An 18,453-nucleotide genomic window follows, 5' to 3' on the forward strand; every position below is an offset into this window, starting at 1 on the left:
ATTTTCACTTAAAACATTAACTAAAGAAATATGATGAATTTTTTAGTGCCCGTGGTTTGATAAATAACCTCAGTGAAAATGCACTAGTAAAAATTCTAAATTTAACTTTGACTCAATCGTGTTGTCTATTTTTAATTCATGTTTTATGTTATTCATTGTTATAAGTTATTTTCATTTCTTATGAAGATGTTATCAAAAAAGTTGAAACGGAATTTACTTTTTACTAATAAATTAATAAACTTCATGTTAAATTTTAAAAGGTTTGGACAGCCATATCTTTCTCTTATTTATAATTTTAATTATTTTTACTAGCATGCCTAAAGGCAACAATATTAAATTTAAGCATGTATAAGGTATTAAATGAGTGATTAAAAAAAAACAATTTATGGAATTGAACTAAATAATTGTATTTGTCAGTGATCTCAGTACACACTCCTCAAAACCAGGTGATAAGCAACAGATCCAGAATTTAATAGTTTACAATAAATAAAAAGAATTAAATGGAAACAATTTGACTTAAACAATATCTTTAGTTAGTCAACTTAGAATTTATAATCTGTAACAAATATGAATTGAATTAAACGTGCCAACTCCCATCCGGTCATCACATTCACAACACAAAATATAATTGAACCCAACATCCTTCAGCCGACCAACATGAACTATGAGTCTCTATGCTTATTGTAAAATTCATCTAAATATTTCTTATAGGCGGGCTGGTTGTTCCATAGATACGACGCTTGCTGGTTTAAGGGGCTCTGTGTGTTGGGCTCGGCTAGCAGGCTCTGTATCGATAATAAAACTGTACGGACGTCATAAAGAGCCGTCCATTTGTCTTTTAATATATCCAAACATATTGATCCACATCCGTCTACGTTGGGGTGAAAGCAAGGTGTCAAGAATTTTACTACAGGTGGTGCATAAGGGTATGAATTTGGAAATTCCAGGGACAGTTTGTACTTGTGACCCGCGTATACTGTCTCCAGTGGACCGTTGATCGTCCCGATCCATTTGAAAAGATTTTCACTTTCTGGAAACGCTGATATTCCTTTGTCTGCACATCGCATCAACTCCATAAGCTCCTTCTGCAATCTGTTAGAACGAGCAACAGTAAGTAACTTGCCAATATAAAGCATGATAGTTAAAAAATATGAAAAATCTTACCGTTTGCTCACAGCGTGATTATCCTTTAATTTTATGGTGTCCTCATTCTGTTTGGCGGGATTTGACGAAGACGCGTAATGAGGGTTAATGTTTTGAGCCATAATATTCCAAAAATCGAAATAAGATATCACTCGGTGTCTGTTAGGAGACGACGACTTCCTGTTAATTTTAAAAAGCTCAAATTTTATTGGATATTTCATTCGTTTGACAGCAAAGCATTAATGGCGTCAATCAACGAGCACAGACTATACACATCCAGTCCTTAAATGTTGAAATGTACGTGTCAATTAAATTTAAAATCAATAAATTACATAACAAATTCTAAAACAACCATCCCCTTTTATTGAATCAATAAAAAATGCTAGGAATGTTAAATACTTTGCTAGAATGAAACCAAAATATATTTTTAGTCAATATTTATAATTTGAAATGAAACGTACTATTCCCGTTCCAATTTCTTACGGATAAAATGAGGTTTTAATGGTTTGATGTGATTTGTAACTAATAAAATCCTTCGCTTTCAGTTTTATTCAACAACAGCAACAACAACAGCCTGTAAATTTCCCACAGCTGCGCTAAAGCCCCCTGAGGAGAAGATTTGGAACGTATTTATTCGACAATACATATTTAAAATAGGGCTGCTCAGTATTATAATTATAGTATTCTATGGGTGCTAGATGGTGGAGGTGTTTATATAGATATTAAGCGATTAATTTTCGCATAGTGGCCTTTCATAATTTTTGTTTTTGTTTCCAATAATTATGTAAGATAATCTGATCACAACGTGGAACCTTAAAATACTGGTTCAAATTGTAAAAATTCAGACGTTGATATTATTTTCCTATACTGGGTAAAACTAATTTATGTAGTGTGCTGTAAATGTTTTCAAATGGCTGTCATTTAAAATCTGACTATTATGTTAAGACAATGACCCAGTGTGAGGAAATTTTTACTTACCATTTAAATGTACCATGGAGAAATCAAAGAGTTGGTATATATTATACATCTAAACCTACTATGTGAGGTAATATAGCTATGATTTTCTTATTCGTTTAGTAGGCACGTTTAAGTCACGTCCTTTACCACCCATTTCTTAGTAACATACGATAAACATCGTTACAATCGTTGAAGTTTAGGTGTAGGACGCCTTTATTTCTACCACTCACCGTTGACGGATCCTGGGAGCTTTAGGACGTGCATATGCTGAGCCCTATAATAACAACTATAGAAGTTCCAAAATGGGACTTTTGAACCAATACAGAAGTTCAATTAGAACACTGTTTTTGTGTTTAATTCCGTAATATACAAGATAGTTTTTAGCAGTATAAAACCATATATCTTTTACTTCAACTGTTAAAGAGTCTTTTTTTTCTTATTTTATAAATAAAACCATTTCTCAATAATAGTTAGTATAATTAAAAAAATCTTGTAGGTTTGTATGAAAACAACTTATAATAATCGAAGTCGGAATTTAATATACATCCGCCTATTTTAAAATCATTTAATCTATCCATGTGCTTAATGAAAACGTAATAAACAATGACGTTACACTTAATAGAAAACTCGGAACGTGTATAAAAGGTAAAAATAATTGAATAGCAAACTTTCACTTTCTTTTGTGCTTTAGATGTTCAATTATGCGTGAAATTGGGGTGAACGGTAGATGATATGGTTAGAGTTTGAATATTGTATAAAAGTTTCGAACTGTTGTGATTAACCTCCAGTATTTGTAAAGCTTTAAGTGTATACGAATATATTCAAATTAATCAATAAATTATAAGAAATGATGCAGACTGTAAGTACCTACTTTTAAATTTTAACTCGGTTTTTTACTGATTTCATGTAATTTCGTATCTGTGTCTTTTCTCGTAGATATTGTCATTAGGTCATGTCATGTCTGATTTCTTATGTCATGTCATGTTATTTTATTAATTGTCAATTGTTTGTGAAAATATAATACGTTTGCAATCTGTTTTGTGATTATTTTAAATCATAATAGTAAATAGTGCAATATATTTTCCATAATGGCTTCTACAATTTACTTTGAAAACCATATATTGTCGAATATTCAGTGCACAGACGTATCAGATTTGAAGAGCAGTATTTCATCACAATATGGTGTTCATTCTGACGATTTATTCGTTGTTATCAATGGTAAGAAAGCCACAGATGAATCGAGTCTGGTAAATAGCAATAATGTCGTCAGAATATTCACAAGACTCGTTGGTGGGAAAGGCGGATTCGGGTCTATGTTGCGAGCCATTGGAGCTCAGATCGAGAAAACCACAAATAGGGAAGCGTGTCGAGATCTTTCTGGGAGACGCTTACGTGATATCAACGAAGAGAAAAGATTAAGAAAATGGTTGGAGGGACAAGACGAGCGCGAGCGGGAGGCTGTTGAAAGAAAACAGAAAAAGTTGGAAAGGTTGATCGCTGAACCAAAGATTAAAGTAAACTTAAACCCAGAGTATGAAAAAGAGCGCGAAGAGTTACCTGAACGTGTAAGTGCAGCTGTCGATGCTGGGTGGCAAGCAGCAGGGTCATCAAAAGAAGGTACGAAGCGGAAAATAGAAGATAATCAGAATAAAAATAAAAAGAAGCCCAAGTTGTGGATAGATGCTGAGTTATCAGACTGTTCATCTTTAAGCGAAGATGAAGAGGAAGAACTCAAGATAAACACGGCTCAAACTGTTTCAACAGACAGCGGCAATGAATCTGACAGAGTGTCGGAGTCTAGTAAAGCCTAGTATACATAGTAATAAAATATTAGAGTTAGGATATTTAAGATGTTATGGGTCATTGCTCTGAAGTATACATTTAGGTCTACTTAAATTATGTATGAATATTATAACAATATATTATAGAACATATCACATTGAAGTGTGACTACAATAGGTTTTTTCATATTTATATTTCAAAATAAACAAATGTAAAATTCAGATCATCTGTGACACTAAAAAATACTTGACAATATAATGATAGTGTCTCTAGTGTACTGGAAGTAGTCAAATTTTGTTTTGCTACCAATGTTACAATTCCATTTAATACACTATCAATGTTAGTATGTGTAAAATACATAATTAGAATTTCTTTTAAAAAATAAATTAACATCTTATTAATTAATGTACATGTATTTAATGTAAGTTATCAAATTTAATGTTTTTAATATAAATGTTCTTTTATGAAAGTAATCTTACAAGAATAATTTGTCATTGTATTCAATATTTATAAGACTGTCTTAAATATGTAATTGATTAGGTAATCAATTATATTTGTTACAAAGTAGTCGAGATTTTGTTTAGAAAGAGAAATATTCATACTTTGATACTTTTAATGTAAGGTTATAGAAGTAAAAATGAATTTCTTATCAATTACATTACTACTAAGACCATTAATGATTATATAACCATATTTCTCTATATATTCAATCTTAATATTTCAAAGAAAATTTTAAGTGCCTGAAGAATTTAAATACTTTTGTTCTTTCCAAACAATGTTAGAAATAATTTTAAACACTTGAAATTTAAATTATTTTGAATGCTATACATGAGAGTAGCTAGTCACATAAGTTGTGTATGTCCTATTTTGTCGCAGTACACCAAAATATTGACAAGGGTGTTAAAATTGTCCAGAATAGTTTTCAGAGATAGATGTTGAGACTGCGGGGTTTGGCATATCTATATATATTTAATATTATTCTGCTATATATATACCTCTACCTTTCCGTTATAAATGTCACTAAGTGACTTAACAATGGGATTAATTTGATGAATATTTTTGTTTTGTGTCTGTTGTGTGACTGGGTAATTTAGACAGTAGGAACAGTGTCAGAAAGTTTATTATTCCTTATTTGGCCCATTTATTGTCTTGAATGGGCATGTAGTACATACATAATAAAATATTTGATGTATAATGTGATGAATATATAACTATACTAAAAGATTCAAAATGACAAAACTGCCACTTAAATCATAGTTTGTAAGGATTTTTAATGTAAGGTTATTAAATAAAGTTAGTTTAATTAAAAATGTTTTTGTTTTTCTTGATTGAGAATGAATTATTTATTTAAAAAAACGATAACATTTTAAAGAACAATTTATGTGTACTTATTGAGGTTTTTTTTAATTATTTACAGAAAATGATTTGGTGTACCCTGTTTCTTCTTTCCCTCATGGCATTAGTCGCGACCAGACCTCAAGAATCGGAGTATGATGATGGAGATGGAGCTGATGATAGAAAAGGTTTTTTTTTAACAATTAGTTCAGAGGAAAATTGACCATCTGATGACAAGTGGTCACAATAGACAGTGGTGTCTTAAAAATATTTAACCATACCATAAGTCACCAGCAGTTTTACATACAATTTTAATTCGCAAAAGCAAGTCCTTTGTGCCTGAAATTTTGAAGCGCTCGAGATTTATAATTAAAAAAATAATAATTTACAAATACAGTTGTTTAAACTAAAATTTAAACTTTGCATCTGTCTAAAATAAAGGATACCTAGATGATTAAAATAAAATAATATTTTACGTCGTTATATTTGTAACTGTACATTATTAAATATTATATTATATTAAAAATAATCGACATTATTTTCAGATGAGGTAGGCCGCGTTCAAATTAAGGTTTACCGGGGACCAACAAAGCATGATGGATACGCTCCGTGGGGCTTTTGGGTGAAGCAGCCATCTGACGAGGATTAGAGAAAATGCTATATTTTTCTGGCAGAAACTAAGTAATTATAGTAAGCTGATTAAAAATATTAAAAAAAACAAACAGAATAATAACATATTAGTTCAATGCTCTATTTTATGTTAAAATTGTTTTTGTTTATAATATGGAAAAAATATTATTTAAGCTAAATAAGGTTAAGAGTAAAATATTTTTTTTAATAATTAATGAAAAGTAAAACATTTATAATAATATTTTTAATTAATTATTTAGTTGGTAATAGCTGATGGGATGGTGAACAACCAAAGATTATTTAATAGAATATATCTGTATCAATCAAGATTTGTATTAAAATAAAGATTTTTTCTTCATTCAGTTGATTTTAATTCATAAATCGATATATAGACAATTGTATTGTTAGCCTGTGTGAATTATTAAAAATATCCATGCCATCCATTATTTTATTAATTTCATTAATTCTCTTTTACAAATGCAAAACTATCTATTTTAGGAAAAATATTATAACCAAAGGACACGACTATAAATCACTTGAAAATAAAAATATTTATTTTTTAATTTCAAATATTACATAAAAATTGAGCAGTCAATAATAATGAAATTATTGTCTTTGAATGACTTTAAAACTGTCAATTTTAAATTTAAAGATTTCAAACGATGATTGATTATTTTAAATTAAAATAAATTGATTATTAATTCAGTGATCAATGAATGTGCAGTGGCTGAATAAGTGAACATTACCAACACATAATTTACATTACAACAGTATTTATAAAAAAGGTAAACAATGTAACTTTTCAAATGACTTACGTATTCGCGCTCATTTTGATTTTTAAGAAAGAGTTTTTGAAAATTTCAACTTCAAGGGGGAAGTGAAACGGGGAAATTATTATGAATTTTACTCGTTCTTAGTTTGGGCAACTAGTAAAGCATATTGGTGACGAAAACCCGATAGCTAAATTTGGATTATGTTAATGTATGTAATTTTAATCGAAACCGCCGTTCGGCAAACGCAGCGCCTGCGTCTTTCGTCCAGGAAGATCTGACCAGTCTAGAATTAGGTTGCAGAAGGCGAGGAATCGGGAGCTTTGTTCCCTTTTTGAGGGATTGATTAACATTTTGATTCGTTGAGGGGACATGATACGGATTTTTCGTCTAATCTGACTGTGCTTATGATTATGACAAACATTTTCTTAGTTATATCCTATACTATGAAATAGAACAATCATTTAAACAATTTGTCCAAATATTGGTAAGAGTAACAAAAGTTCGCTGCAGCGCTAATCTTCGTTATGTCATTTATTCAAAAAATTAAAATATAAAGAAAAGGTCGTAAGCGCCGGAAATTTACGTTCAACGAAATAAGTCTTCTTTAAATATATTTTTTTCTATTGTGTTATTACTATATTAGTAACTACGTATTTTATTACTTGAATAACAAGTTGTTTTGATTTATATTTAAGTCTAGGTACATACAACGCGTTCTAAGTTGCCTGGATGGGAAAGCCACCTTATTATCAGGTGAACAGTCTGCAGTTTAGTTGAATGAGCGACCAAATGTAGTGAGTATTTAAATAATCACTAAGCTTTCTATATATCCATGACTACAACAATCTTAGAAGGAAACGGAAACGGAATGACATTGTTTACACAGATCACCTTTCGTCTGTTTTTTTTTATCGAATTTGGGCGTCGATAGATAAGACCCAAAAAGATAATAGATAAGAAAACATATCGACAGCTTTAGTTTAACGTAAATAGTCAAGGTTGGTAACTTATACCGCAAAGGGATTTAAATCTCTACTCTAGGGGTTTAAAAGTATTTTATTTATGACGTTATAATTATAAGATTAATTCTTTTGGAAGAGTATATTATTTACAGTGGAATTTCGTGCAGACATATTGGTATGTATATATTGTTAATTACACATGGCTTTTCATATATTCCACAACACAACCTTATTATCTAACTGTATGCAAGAAAATGCGGCATTATAGTATGGAAGACAAATTAAAACATATATAACCTATTTATAGTATGAGAAATTTAATCTAGCTCCTATTAAAAGCGATGTCCTAAGCATTCAAAAATAGAGCAAAATAATCCGTTTTAAAACGAGTAATAAATTATAAAATACAGAAAAAGTATAAAATATATTAATTTCATATGAACGCAACTGTAGAATACTTGGTATCAGTTTTTAATCCTAAACGTGACGATGGTAAAAAGACTGCCTTTGAATGCTTTGGAACACTTGTTTTCTTTTGTCTGGTGTATAATACTAGCGACCCGAACCGGCTTCGCACGGTTGCAATGCTGATACACTAACTATAGTTGTCCACGTATTATATACAAAAAACCTTCCTCTCAAATCACCCAAAATCCGTTGCGTAATTTGAAAGATCTAAGCATACATAGGGACAGACAGCGGTCAGCGACTTTGTTTTATACTATGTAATGATTTACTGTTAAAGATAAATACATGAAAGCCACTAACGTGAGTTATAAATATTTCAAATTAGAAATAAACTATTAGTACTGTTATAATTTCATTCGAGACATTTTTTAAGTGATGTTTGCCATATCATTAGGTTAAGAGGTTTTAGCGAAAAACAAATACAAATATTATACCTCTTTAAAGTACGTGAAGACATAGTGAGTTAGTGACCCATTTCTTAGTTTATATCTATACTGTATTAAATATAATTTTAAAATTGAATATGTGGGTACTATAGACGTTCGCGTTGTTGAGAATATATACAGAAAAAAAGAGTAGTATCAAAATCCAAATGTACTTTATTTAAGTATGCTTTTACGAGCACTTAGGAATCGAAATTTTACGGAATTTTACTTGCCGTTTATTCTCGCTGGAGGCTGTTTTCCGTACCTGTATAAGTGTTTAAATATTGACGATTCAAAAACGCTTCAATGTACTTACTTGAATAAAATTTGTTTCGATTTAATTTGAGATAAATAATCTTGTTAATTCATTGACAAAAAACGACGTTCATTCATGTTTATATATGTGTACAATGTAGATGGCAAATATCTCAGGACTAACGATAAGATTAATATACCTTCTGGGAGTTGATCCGCCAACTTCCAGATTCTAGTAGGCTACGGAGAACATTTGACCAGGACCTTGGGTTGTGAGGCAACAATTACATTACTGACTTCGATGTTACATGCTACCTTATGGATTAGAAGTAGTAACAAAGAAGTAACGAGCCTTCAATTTCTAGTCTTTACTTAATTTGTTTTCGCCGAGTTCACGTAGGATGGGAAGAAACGAATGAGATTAAACGGTACGGTTGAGATATAAATAAATTTTAGATGACAAGTGTAGCACGGAAGTCCCATAAGACGTGTGACATCTGACTGGGCAGGACTATTGTTTTTCGTTTTGCTCTTGTTAAGTTTCCGCTGAGCCCCTAGTACTCAATTCCAATACAAACGTACTTACATGCTAGTATCATTAAAAACATACATCGCGCTAATTTTTTACAGGCAGCGCACAGGCGTATTTGTGTTTAGTGTTTATCGTTAATGGGCAACGCATTTGCAGTAGTGAACCTGAGTTTAAGTTCTAGAGAGTGAGATAGTAAAATAGGCAAAGGGTCTGCTTAAATAGGGCGCAGTTATAGAAGCTCGCACAGGGCGCAGAAAAGGCTATTTACGGCACTGCTTGTTAGCAGCTTATATCATGTTGATATATCTGGGATAATGGGTTGGTACCATCTGATAGACAGTTCAAGCCACACGCATGCTAATTGGTTATTTAAAAAGTGAGCATTTCCACGGCTTCATGTTGTCTTGGTATGGCTTCAGGTAGTTCAGTCCGATTTCTCCAAATATCTGCCTCAGATTGAGGAAGAGTGTCAGAAGATAACGTAATCATCAATTAATCTGACAATTCTAGAATCAAACACAAAGTCGATTTTTTTTAATATAGAAGTGAAGCCTGGAGGCTTTCACACATTCCCAAGGTGTGCAGTCAACTTTAAAGTCATTAGTGTTGTAATATCCTGTAGCACACAAACGCTCTTTAACGATTCTTTTGAATTTTATAATTGAATATTTTATGACGTTTTCTAGGATCCTTCTTTAAAATCGTATACGAGCTACTAACCCTGCGTAATGGTGTTCTTGAAGTAACAAATTTATTCTTGTTCCTAGTATTAATTGAATGTATGTCCCAATTTCTGGAAAAATGCTGAGCTTATATTTAATTAATGAGATCATTCAGCACTTGGTGATGTACTGATAGTTTTTATGAACCCGAGGTCAATAGATAGTGCATGAACACATTTATTATTAAGTCTGGTGTAAAGACGTTTGTATTTTAGACAATTAGCTAATGAAGGAGCGCGCTGAACATAATGGTACAGCTACAAAAGCGAATACGAAGCAATTACATTAAATGCATATTTCTAGTCTGTTTGTGTTTACGTGAAAAGTACTATCATTTAATCACTACGTAGTATAAAACAAAGTCGCTTACCGCTGTCTGTCTTTATGTATGTATGCTTAGATCTTTAAAACTACACAACGGATTTTGATGCGGTTTTTTTAATACATAGTGATTCGAGAAGAAGATTTTTGTATATAATACATGGACAATATAGTAAAGAAACACTGATAATTGTAAAGTTTCCAATGTGATGTCGTAAATAAATAAAGTCTATAGTATACTTAGTATGAGTATTGAACCCGTGCGAAGCCGGGGCGGGTCACTAGTTAATTGTATTCGATTTTAAATGTTCTTTAATACTTGTATTCGCTATATTACTCCACTTTATTATTCCGCGCGCTCCATGTGCCTTTTGTTTCATAATCTGAGAAAAGGCGTTGATACAGATTAAGCATAGAATACACATGCTAATTAAAATTATGCTCGTTTGAGATGCTTTTTGTGAAACTGTTACGATTATGGGAACTTAGATGTTATGTCCCTTGTGCATGTTACACTGGGTTACTCAACTGACAATCACACTGAACACAACACTACAAAGTATTGGAGTTTGTAGAATTTTTAATGAGTGTGTAGTAGCTACCCTGCTATTTTCAAAATTGTCATCCGATATATTTTAAGATATGATAGTAAAGTGGTGTTTAGTGGAATTTGTATTCACGACCTATAACATGGAGCCACATGCTTCATCTATTGGGAAGTCTCCGCTCTCTTCACTAGAAATGAAGTATAACTTTTAACAGTATGTGTTCCAGGCGTTAAGGCGATTTGTAAACAGTCTGTATTATTGTTACAGTTTTCACTCAGTATTGTACGATGTCTGTGTGGTAGTGTTGTGTTATATGAATCATATAGTCTTTGACAGTTATATTCTTTAATTTAGTAAAAAAAGTTATTGTTGTAGCCTAAGTTACATCAGCTGTCCGCCAGTGAAAGATCCGTCAAAATAAAAAAAAAGAATGCGTCAGGAAGGTTCACCACCTACATAATATAGTGTGCCGCAAAGCAGTAATGTTTAGTGTTTGAAGACTGAGTGAGCCAGTGTAACTACAGACACAAGAGACATAACATTTCAGTTCCCAAGGTTGCGTATTGGTTATGTAAGAAATGATTTAAATTCATAATGCACCAATGTCTAAGGATAGTGTTGATAACTTATCATCAGATGGCCTATTTGCCAGTCCAATAATAAAAATGAGAAGAATATCACAGTGTTCATATGTTACTAATTAATATTTACAACTTGAAACAATACAGTAGCGAGCACAGACAGTACGCAATACCAGTATTTTAATGTGATACATTCTCGGTAACTTCGTGGACGAAGTCAGATTAATTATTCATTGTCAGAATAAACACTAATGGTAGGTAATATTTGTAAACAGTTATATTGCCATGCCATTGGGAATTTGAATTGGCAAACGCTTTTAATACTTTTTGTGACATAACTAAATAATTGTAATTAGCAAGATTCAATTTGTACTGAGAACAGGTGTTCCGAAAGTATGGATTCTAGGTCCCTATTTATTTTTGGTATATGTAAGTGATCTCACTTTGTTACTTGAAAGAATATTAACTAACACAAAAGCAAAATATGGCGATATAAACAATAAATCATTACTGACATACAAATTCTAAGATATTAAAGGTTAAACTAACGTTAAATAATAGATATTAATGATGATAGATGGTATGAATGTAACGGACACTACAGTATCTAAGAATAACCGTAGACTCGAAACTGAAGTCGCATCTTTATATCGTACCTAACAAAAAGATTCATTTTCACAGAATAGTTGGAAGAGTTAGACAAATATATCATTTCAATCATGAATGAGTAACGATCGTCCTTATAAGTTTATTTGTGGGAGATTACTATTGTAAGAACAGCAGAAAAGCCGTACAAATTATTACTTTGTTAATGTACACCTAAATTAAATGTATGTGATAATGATTGTGCATCACGAATCTATAATTATTATTGATATCCTATAAATTGAATATTTAGATGATTTTCGAGTCGAGATGGCCCAGTGGTTAGAACGCGTGCATCTTAACCGATGATTGCGGTTCAAACCCAGGCAAGCACCGCTGATTCATGTGCTTAATTTGTCTTTATAATTCATCTCGTGCTCAGCGGTGAAGGAAAACATCGCGAGGAAACCTGCATGTGACAAATTTCATAGAAATTGTGCCACATGTGTATTCCACCAACCCGCATTGGAACAGCGTGGTGGAATATGTTCCAAACCGTCTCCTCAAAGGGAGAGGAGGCCTTTAGCCCAGCAGTGGGGATTCACAGGCTGTTGTCGTTTGTCGGTGATTTTCATTATAAAATATATTATTTCAGATAAATGGGTGACAATAGCGCGCTTTGCTTACAATATTTGAGTGAGTATTTCGAGTATAATTATTTCCAAGTTATAGGCACTTTAGAAAAATACTTCAAATGTATGACGAATCATCAATTATCATTTAATCTTAGTATGAGAAATATTATCTATGTCTTCACCTCTTCCGCTGTTAAAGAGAGATTTTAAAGCTTATTTCACCATGTTTTTCCATTTCGCGCGGGTATGGGGTAGGTATATGTGACACAGAATTAATTTCCAGACGTTCAGGTTTTCGTACGATGGTGTACATCGCTGAGTAAGATGAGATTATAAACCAAACCCAAGCCTTTAAAAGCTTAACTGATTTGCTGATGTTTTCCTGAATTTAAGTCCTCTACTGGCATGGTTTTAAAATACAAGTTATAATCCCTTTTATCAATTTTCAATCAAGCCCCATAAAAGCACTTTAGAGTCGTTGTATTTAGTCTTGAATTTAATGTAAAGCCTCCGTCTACCAAATGCAACAAAGTGTATTAAATACTGGTTTATGTTCGTGAACTATATTCAAGAAACACTTCGTTTTGCTTACGGATAGGATACTCATCTATAAGTGCTTCAAAAGTTACCTAATAGGATAAATGCATCTAGACACTATACTTGACTTGATCTAGATTTTACTTGGTGGTAGGGCTTTGTGCAAGCCCACTGGGTAGGTACCACCCACTCATCGGTTATTCTACCGTCAAATAACAGTACTCAGTATTGTTGTGTTCCAGTTTGAAGGGTGAGTGAGCCAGTGTAACTACAGGCACAAGGGACATGATATCTTAGTTCCCAAGGTTGGTGGCACATTGGCGATGTCAGGAATAGTTAATATTTCTTATAGCGTCATTGTCTATGGTTGATGATGACCACTTAACTTCAGGTGGCCCATATGCTCGTCCGCCAACCCTTACCATAGAAAGAAGAGAAAAAAACACATACACATAATATTATAAGGCTCCAATGATAGTCAGAAAAATCTTCTAATCAAAAGTGAAATGAATGCTTTCAAACGAACCTCCTTTTTGTTCTTTTAAATAGATTTAGTGTTATCCTTGTATTATTGTTAATTAATCTGGATTTATAAATGTAATTTGTCGGAGGACGCTTTACGTGTCTTATCATTCAGAGCCATGTCGACCTTTCATGAACAGACATAGACCATGGACCATGTCCATAAAGTTATATGTTTTTTCTTTCTCCCACTAGTTCCACGTAAGAAAGGTATAATGATTCGGCTGGCGTTCATAATATTGACGCTGTCGTCTCTGGTGTCCGCGTGGTGGCTGGCCGGCGTCACGGGTGAGGCGCTACTGCCACCACTTCCCGTGCAGCAGCTGGACCACTTCAGATTGAACAGGAATCTGAAGAGCTATCTCGATAAAATGTAAGATTTGTTTTGTTACCCTAAATATTTCCTATCATTACATAGTTCAAAACAAAATCACTAACCGCTGTCCTTCTCTATGCATGCTTAGATCTTTAAAATTATGTAACGCGTTTTTTTTAATAGATAGAGTGATTCGAGAGGAATGTTTTTACATATAATACGAGGACAATATAGTGAAGAAACACTGATAATTTAGATATTCTCTACTATATTTAGTATCAGCATTGCACCCGTGCAAAACTGGGTCAGGTCGTTAGTTTCAATCTATAAAACATGCATGCATGTAGCATGATTACACATCAAGTTTCCTTGGATTATTATAAAAGTAAAGTTTTGCCGATTATAAATTGACACGTCATTTATCTTTGCAGTGATGTTCTCATCCAGCCGTCCTCCACAGTGTGCTCACAGAAGAAGGATATACCAGTTTTAGTGCTGGTGACGTCATCGCCAACGCGCTTCGAGCACCGAGAAGCGATCAGAAGCACTTGGGCGAAGCATCTGCCGACATACTTCATAATGGGTCTGGATGGACCTACTATTGAAGATTTGCTGGTAAGTTATCACTTGCATAGTGGTAGAATTATTGCGAGAACGTCGGGGCGGGTACCACATTTCGGCCATCAAATAGTAATTGAAGTATTGAAGATGTGTCTGATGATAAGTTCACAATGGTCAAATGTATTCCCTGATATATGATATATTTGGCAATATATCAGTGTGCCTGCATAGTCGCTGTTTTGATAATAAGCCCTGTTGTACCTAATGAAACATCCTTGTATAGGGAAATTAACTTTTATTTTTCGGAGTGCAATATATATAATATATATGTTGAAAACTATCTATACATGTAACAAAATTGGAGTGTCTGTTTGTAATATCAAAATAACCGCGTTTTAAAGAGTGCATGTGTATGTATACACGGTACATACATTTAACATTTTTTCAATTTTGGTGTGTCTGTCTGTTTGTTCCGGCTAATCTCTAGAATGGCTGGAATGAATTTGACGGAACTTTCGCTGACAGAAAGCTGATGTAAAAGGAGTAGCTTAGGCTACAAGAATAAATTGATTGTTAAATATATACGCGCCTGAAGTCGTGGGCACATTTAGTAAAAAATATATGTATAACTTGCTCGTCTCGACATAGTATCGTAAAGATTTTACAATATAGTTTATTGGGATTATTTCTCTCTCTTTCTAATTTTAACGGTATCGTAGAAAAATCTAACTTACTTTTTTATTGTATTCATTTCCAAGATATTTTAGGAGTAATTTTTGCATTTTCATTGAATAATTTTCTAAAGTTTTTAATGTATTTTATTGTGTCTGTTATGTAATATATTGAAAGCATCTCTGTTTCAACCGGATGTTCGGTTTGACACTTCCCGCTTATTTTTCATTATTCCGTAATTTTTTGTCGCTCAGGTAGATAATTACGTAGAAGCGAAGAAGTATAGTGATGTTATTATATACAATTTTCAAGATCACTACCAGAACTTGACCCTGAAGACCGCGCTCATGCTCAAATGGACATCGGAGCGCTGCCCCACGGGGCTGATGCTCTTCAAGACCGACGATGATGTGTTAGTGAACCCTTGGATGTTGAAGCGGGTCTTGCATGAGACGGCAGGGAGGGATCTTGTAGGTAGGTTGATCGGTACCTTCAGAGATAGGATACAGTAACTGCCTGTAAACTTTCCCACAGCTAGATTCCTCTCAGTTTGAGAAGAAGACAGAATTTCGTTGAAATTAGACACAAGGTCTCCTTATGATGTTTTCTTAACGACGAACTCGAGAGGAATTATAAACACAAATTAGCAGATGAAAATTCAGTGGTGCTTGCTCTTCTCGGTAGAATCTACTTTCCGAACCGGTTATAGTTGGTGGTATAGTACTCTTTTTTTATGGTATAGGTTGGCGGACGAGCATATGGGCCACCTGATGGTAAGTGGTCACCATCGCCCATAGACAATGACGCTGTAAGAAATATTAACTACTCCTTACATCGTCAATGTGCCACCAACCTTGGGAACTAAGATGTTATGTCCCTTGTGCCTGTAGTTATACTTTCTCACTCACCCTTCAAACCGGAACACAACAATACTGAGTACTGTTTTTTGGCGGTAGAATAACTGGTGAGTGGGTTGTACCTACTTAGACGGGCTTGCACAAAGCCCTACCACCAAGTATATATAGTTGTTATGTAGGTGGTATATATATATTGGATATAGTTGTTAAATGACGATTCAAAAGTGCTTGTAAAAGCCTCCTCGAAAAAAGTATATTTTGATTGCAATCATCGATTCCTTCCATCCACTTTGGCTTCTAGAAAAAGACGTATTTATTCAGTAGTCGTACAGTTCTCTAAAACTTGAGACATTTTTGCAAATCTGCAGCGTCTGCAAAGCTTGCAAATTATAGTATGCTTTTAACAAGGAATTTTGGGTTGTAATTTTTTCAGGGTACAGGAAAATGAATAACTACCTGCATCGCGACGAGTATAGTAAGTGGTTCGCGCCGCGCTGGCTGCATCGGCAAGACTTCATCTCCGAGTACCTCTCGGGGACCGGCTACCTCATCAACGGTAAATATTGACGACTGTTACGAGTTTCATTTATAAATGTATGCAACAGCCGACATTATCGCTGAAACAACGACAATTGTAAATTTCTCACTGCTGGGCTAAAGCTTTCTCTCCCTTTGAGGAGAAGATTTGGAACATATTCCTTATTCCTAATTCTAAAGCGGGTTGGTGGAATTCACATGTGGCAGAATTTCTATGAAATTAGACACATGCAGGTTTTCTTACGGTGTTTTCCTTCATCGCTGAGCACCAGATGAATTATAGTCATAAACTAACCACATGAATAAGAGGTGCTTGTGTAGGTTTGAACCCGCAATCATCGGTTAAGATTACAGCTCTGACAACTGGGCCATCTGTGCGATCTAGAATTTGCTTTCCGATCCGGTAACATGCCCATTCAAAGAAACATGTATGAGTCTACTTGTATAGATAATACTTTGATTGATATCCCTCGAGCCTGGTATTGGCTCACTCATTTTACAAACTGTCCCAAGTAATACTACCCAGATATACACGCTGGCTACTTCCGAACTCAAAAAGAAAGGAGGAAATTCCCTTTTTTATGGTATAGGTTGGCGGACGAGCATATGGGCCTCTTGATGGTAAGTGGTCACCATCACCCATAGACAATGACGCTGTAAGAAATATTAACTATTCCTTACATCGTCAATGTGCCACCAACCTTGGGAACTAAGATGTTATGTCCTTTGTGCCTGTAGTTACACTGGCTCACTCACCCTTCAAACCGGAACACAACAATACTGCGTACTGTTATTTGGCGGTAGAATATCTGATGAGTGGGTGGTACCTACCCAGACGGGCTTGCACTAAGTCCTATCACCAAGTAAAGAAGAACGCAGTAACGATTGCTGGCATTTGATCATTTTCAGGTAAAGTTATTAAGAAGATTCTAGAGACGGCATTCGAGGTGCCGATGATAAATCTCGAGGACGTCTACTTCACCTACCTGGTGGCCAAGCTGAGGCTGGGCCTCAACCTGACCCATGACCACCGCCTGAGTCCCTACAGGCCCGTGGTCAATGTGGGCTGCCTGTTCGCGGGGCTGGCGTCCGCGCACAGCCTGGCGCCGAGGGAGATGCGGGACTCATGGTCGAGAGTGGAGGCTGCAGCCAAGAGCGGCTTTTGTGACCACTTCGTTGACTCGTACTGGAGTGAATGGTTTCTGTATTGATGCTATGAGTGAGTGTGTTATTGTATGTTATGTTTGTGAGTGACACGGGCACTGATAATGGGGGGGGGGGGGATTTCATTATGAGAACGGAAGATGTAAAATTATATAGAATTTAAGTTTTAATTTAATTTTGTATTATTGTTCATTACTTTGATAGTGAAAGACACTTTGAATTTTAATTATTTTAAACTGATTTTGTTGCAACATTTAAGTTTTCTTTTATGATTATTTTCGTTATTATCGTCATAAGAATTTAAGGTTAATTTCATAAGGTATAAATTCTTAGGAGGAACACAACGCTATATGAGCAATAGACAAGATAAATTCAATCCATAGACTTAGGTTAATTTATAATTGTTGTACCGTCTAACTTTGACTTATGAGTTTTACCTCATTACATTGAACAGCATTAAAACTAATTTCGTAACAAAAGTCAATTATTTGTATCAACTTACTGCCTTGGAAGAAACGGCATCGTTGAATTTAATATATAGGATTTATTATTCTGGCTGCATATGAGAAGATACTAAGTTTGGAAGCTAAGTGTTAGATTAACGTTATGCTTGCAAGGCGTCGTACACATATT

The 18,453-nt window shown here is 34.0% G+C and overlaps 3 protein-coding genes and 1 long non-coding RNA gene across 4 annotated transcripts; 3 read left to right on the plus strand and 1 right to left on the minus strand.

Annotated features, from left to right (window-relative positions):
* Positions 1-388: 388 nt before the first annotated feature.
* Positions 389-1,412, minus strand: LOC124540031 (ubiquitin-conjugating enzyme E2 C). The gene is made up of 2 exons (XM_047117431.1): positions 1,165-1,412; positions 389-1,092 (listed from the first exon to the last, which is right to left on the minus strand). Exons 1-2 carry the CDS (start codon positions 1,362-1,364, stop codon positions 663-665), a joined length of 630 nt encoding a protein of 209 aa, XP_046973387.1. The 5' UTR covers positions 1,365-1,412; the 3' UTR covers positions 389-662.
* A 1,387-nt stretch (positions 1,413-2,799) lies between these two features.
* LOC124540112 lies at positions 2,800-6,158 on the plus strand. The gene is made up of 3 exons (XR_006967122.1): positions 2,800-2,959; positions 5,300-5,405; positions 5,763-6,158. It is a non-coding gene; the product is annotated as an uncharacterized LOC124540112 (long non-coding RNA).
* LOC124540111 (replication stress response regulator SDE2) lies at positions 3,047-3,928 on the plus strand. Its single transcript, XM_047117543.1, has one exon. It carries the CDS (start codon positions 3,189-3,191, stop codon positions 3,909-3,911), a length of 723 nt encoding a protein of 240 aa, XP_046973499.1. The 5' UTR covers positions 3,047-3,188; the 3' UTR covers positions 3,912-3,928.
* Positions 6,159-7,599: 1,441 nt separating the features above from the next.
* LOC124540269 (beta-1,3-galactosyltransferase 5-like) lies at positions 7,600-17,867 on the plus strand. Its single transcript, XM_047117738.1, has 7 exons — positions 7,600-7,757; positions 12,675-12,715; positions 13,909-14,086; positions 14,461-14,644; positions 15,517-15,736; positions 16,553-16,675; positions 17,566-17,867. Exons 2-7 carry the CDS (start codon positions 12,679-12,681, stop codon positions 17,865-17,867), a joined length of 1,044 nt encoding a protein of 347 aa, XP_046973694.1. The 5' UTR covers positions 7,600-7,757; positions 12,675-12,678.
* Positions 17,868-18,453: the final 586 nt, after the last annotated feature.

Source organism: Vanessa cardui, chromosome 24 (genome assembly GCF_905220365.1).
Source record: "Vanessa cardui chromosome 24, ilVanCard2.1, whole genome shotgun sequence".
NCBI lineage: Eukaryota > Metazoa > Arthropoda > Insecta > Lepidoptera > Nymphalidae > Vanessa > Vanessa cardui.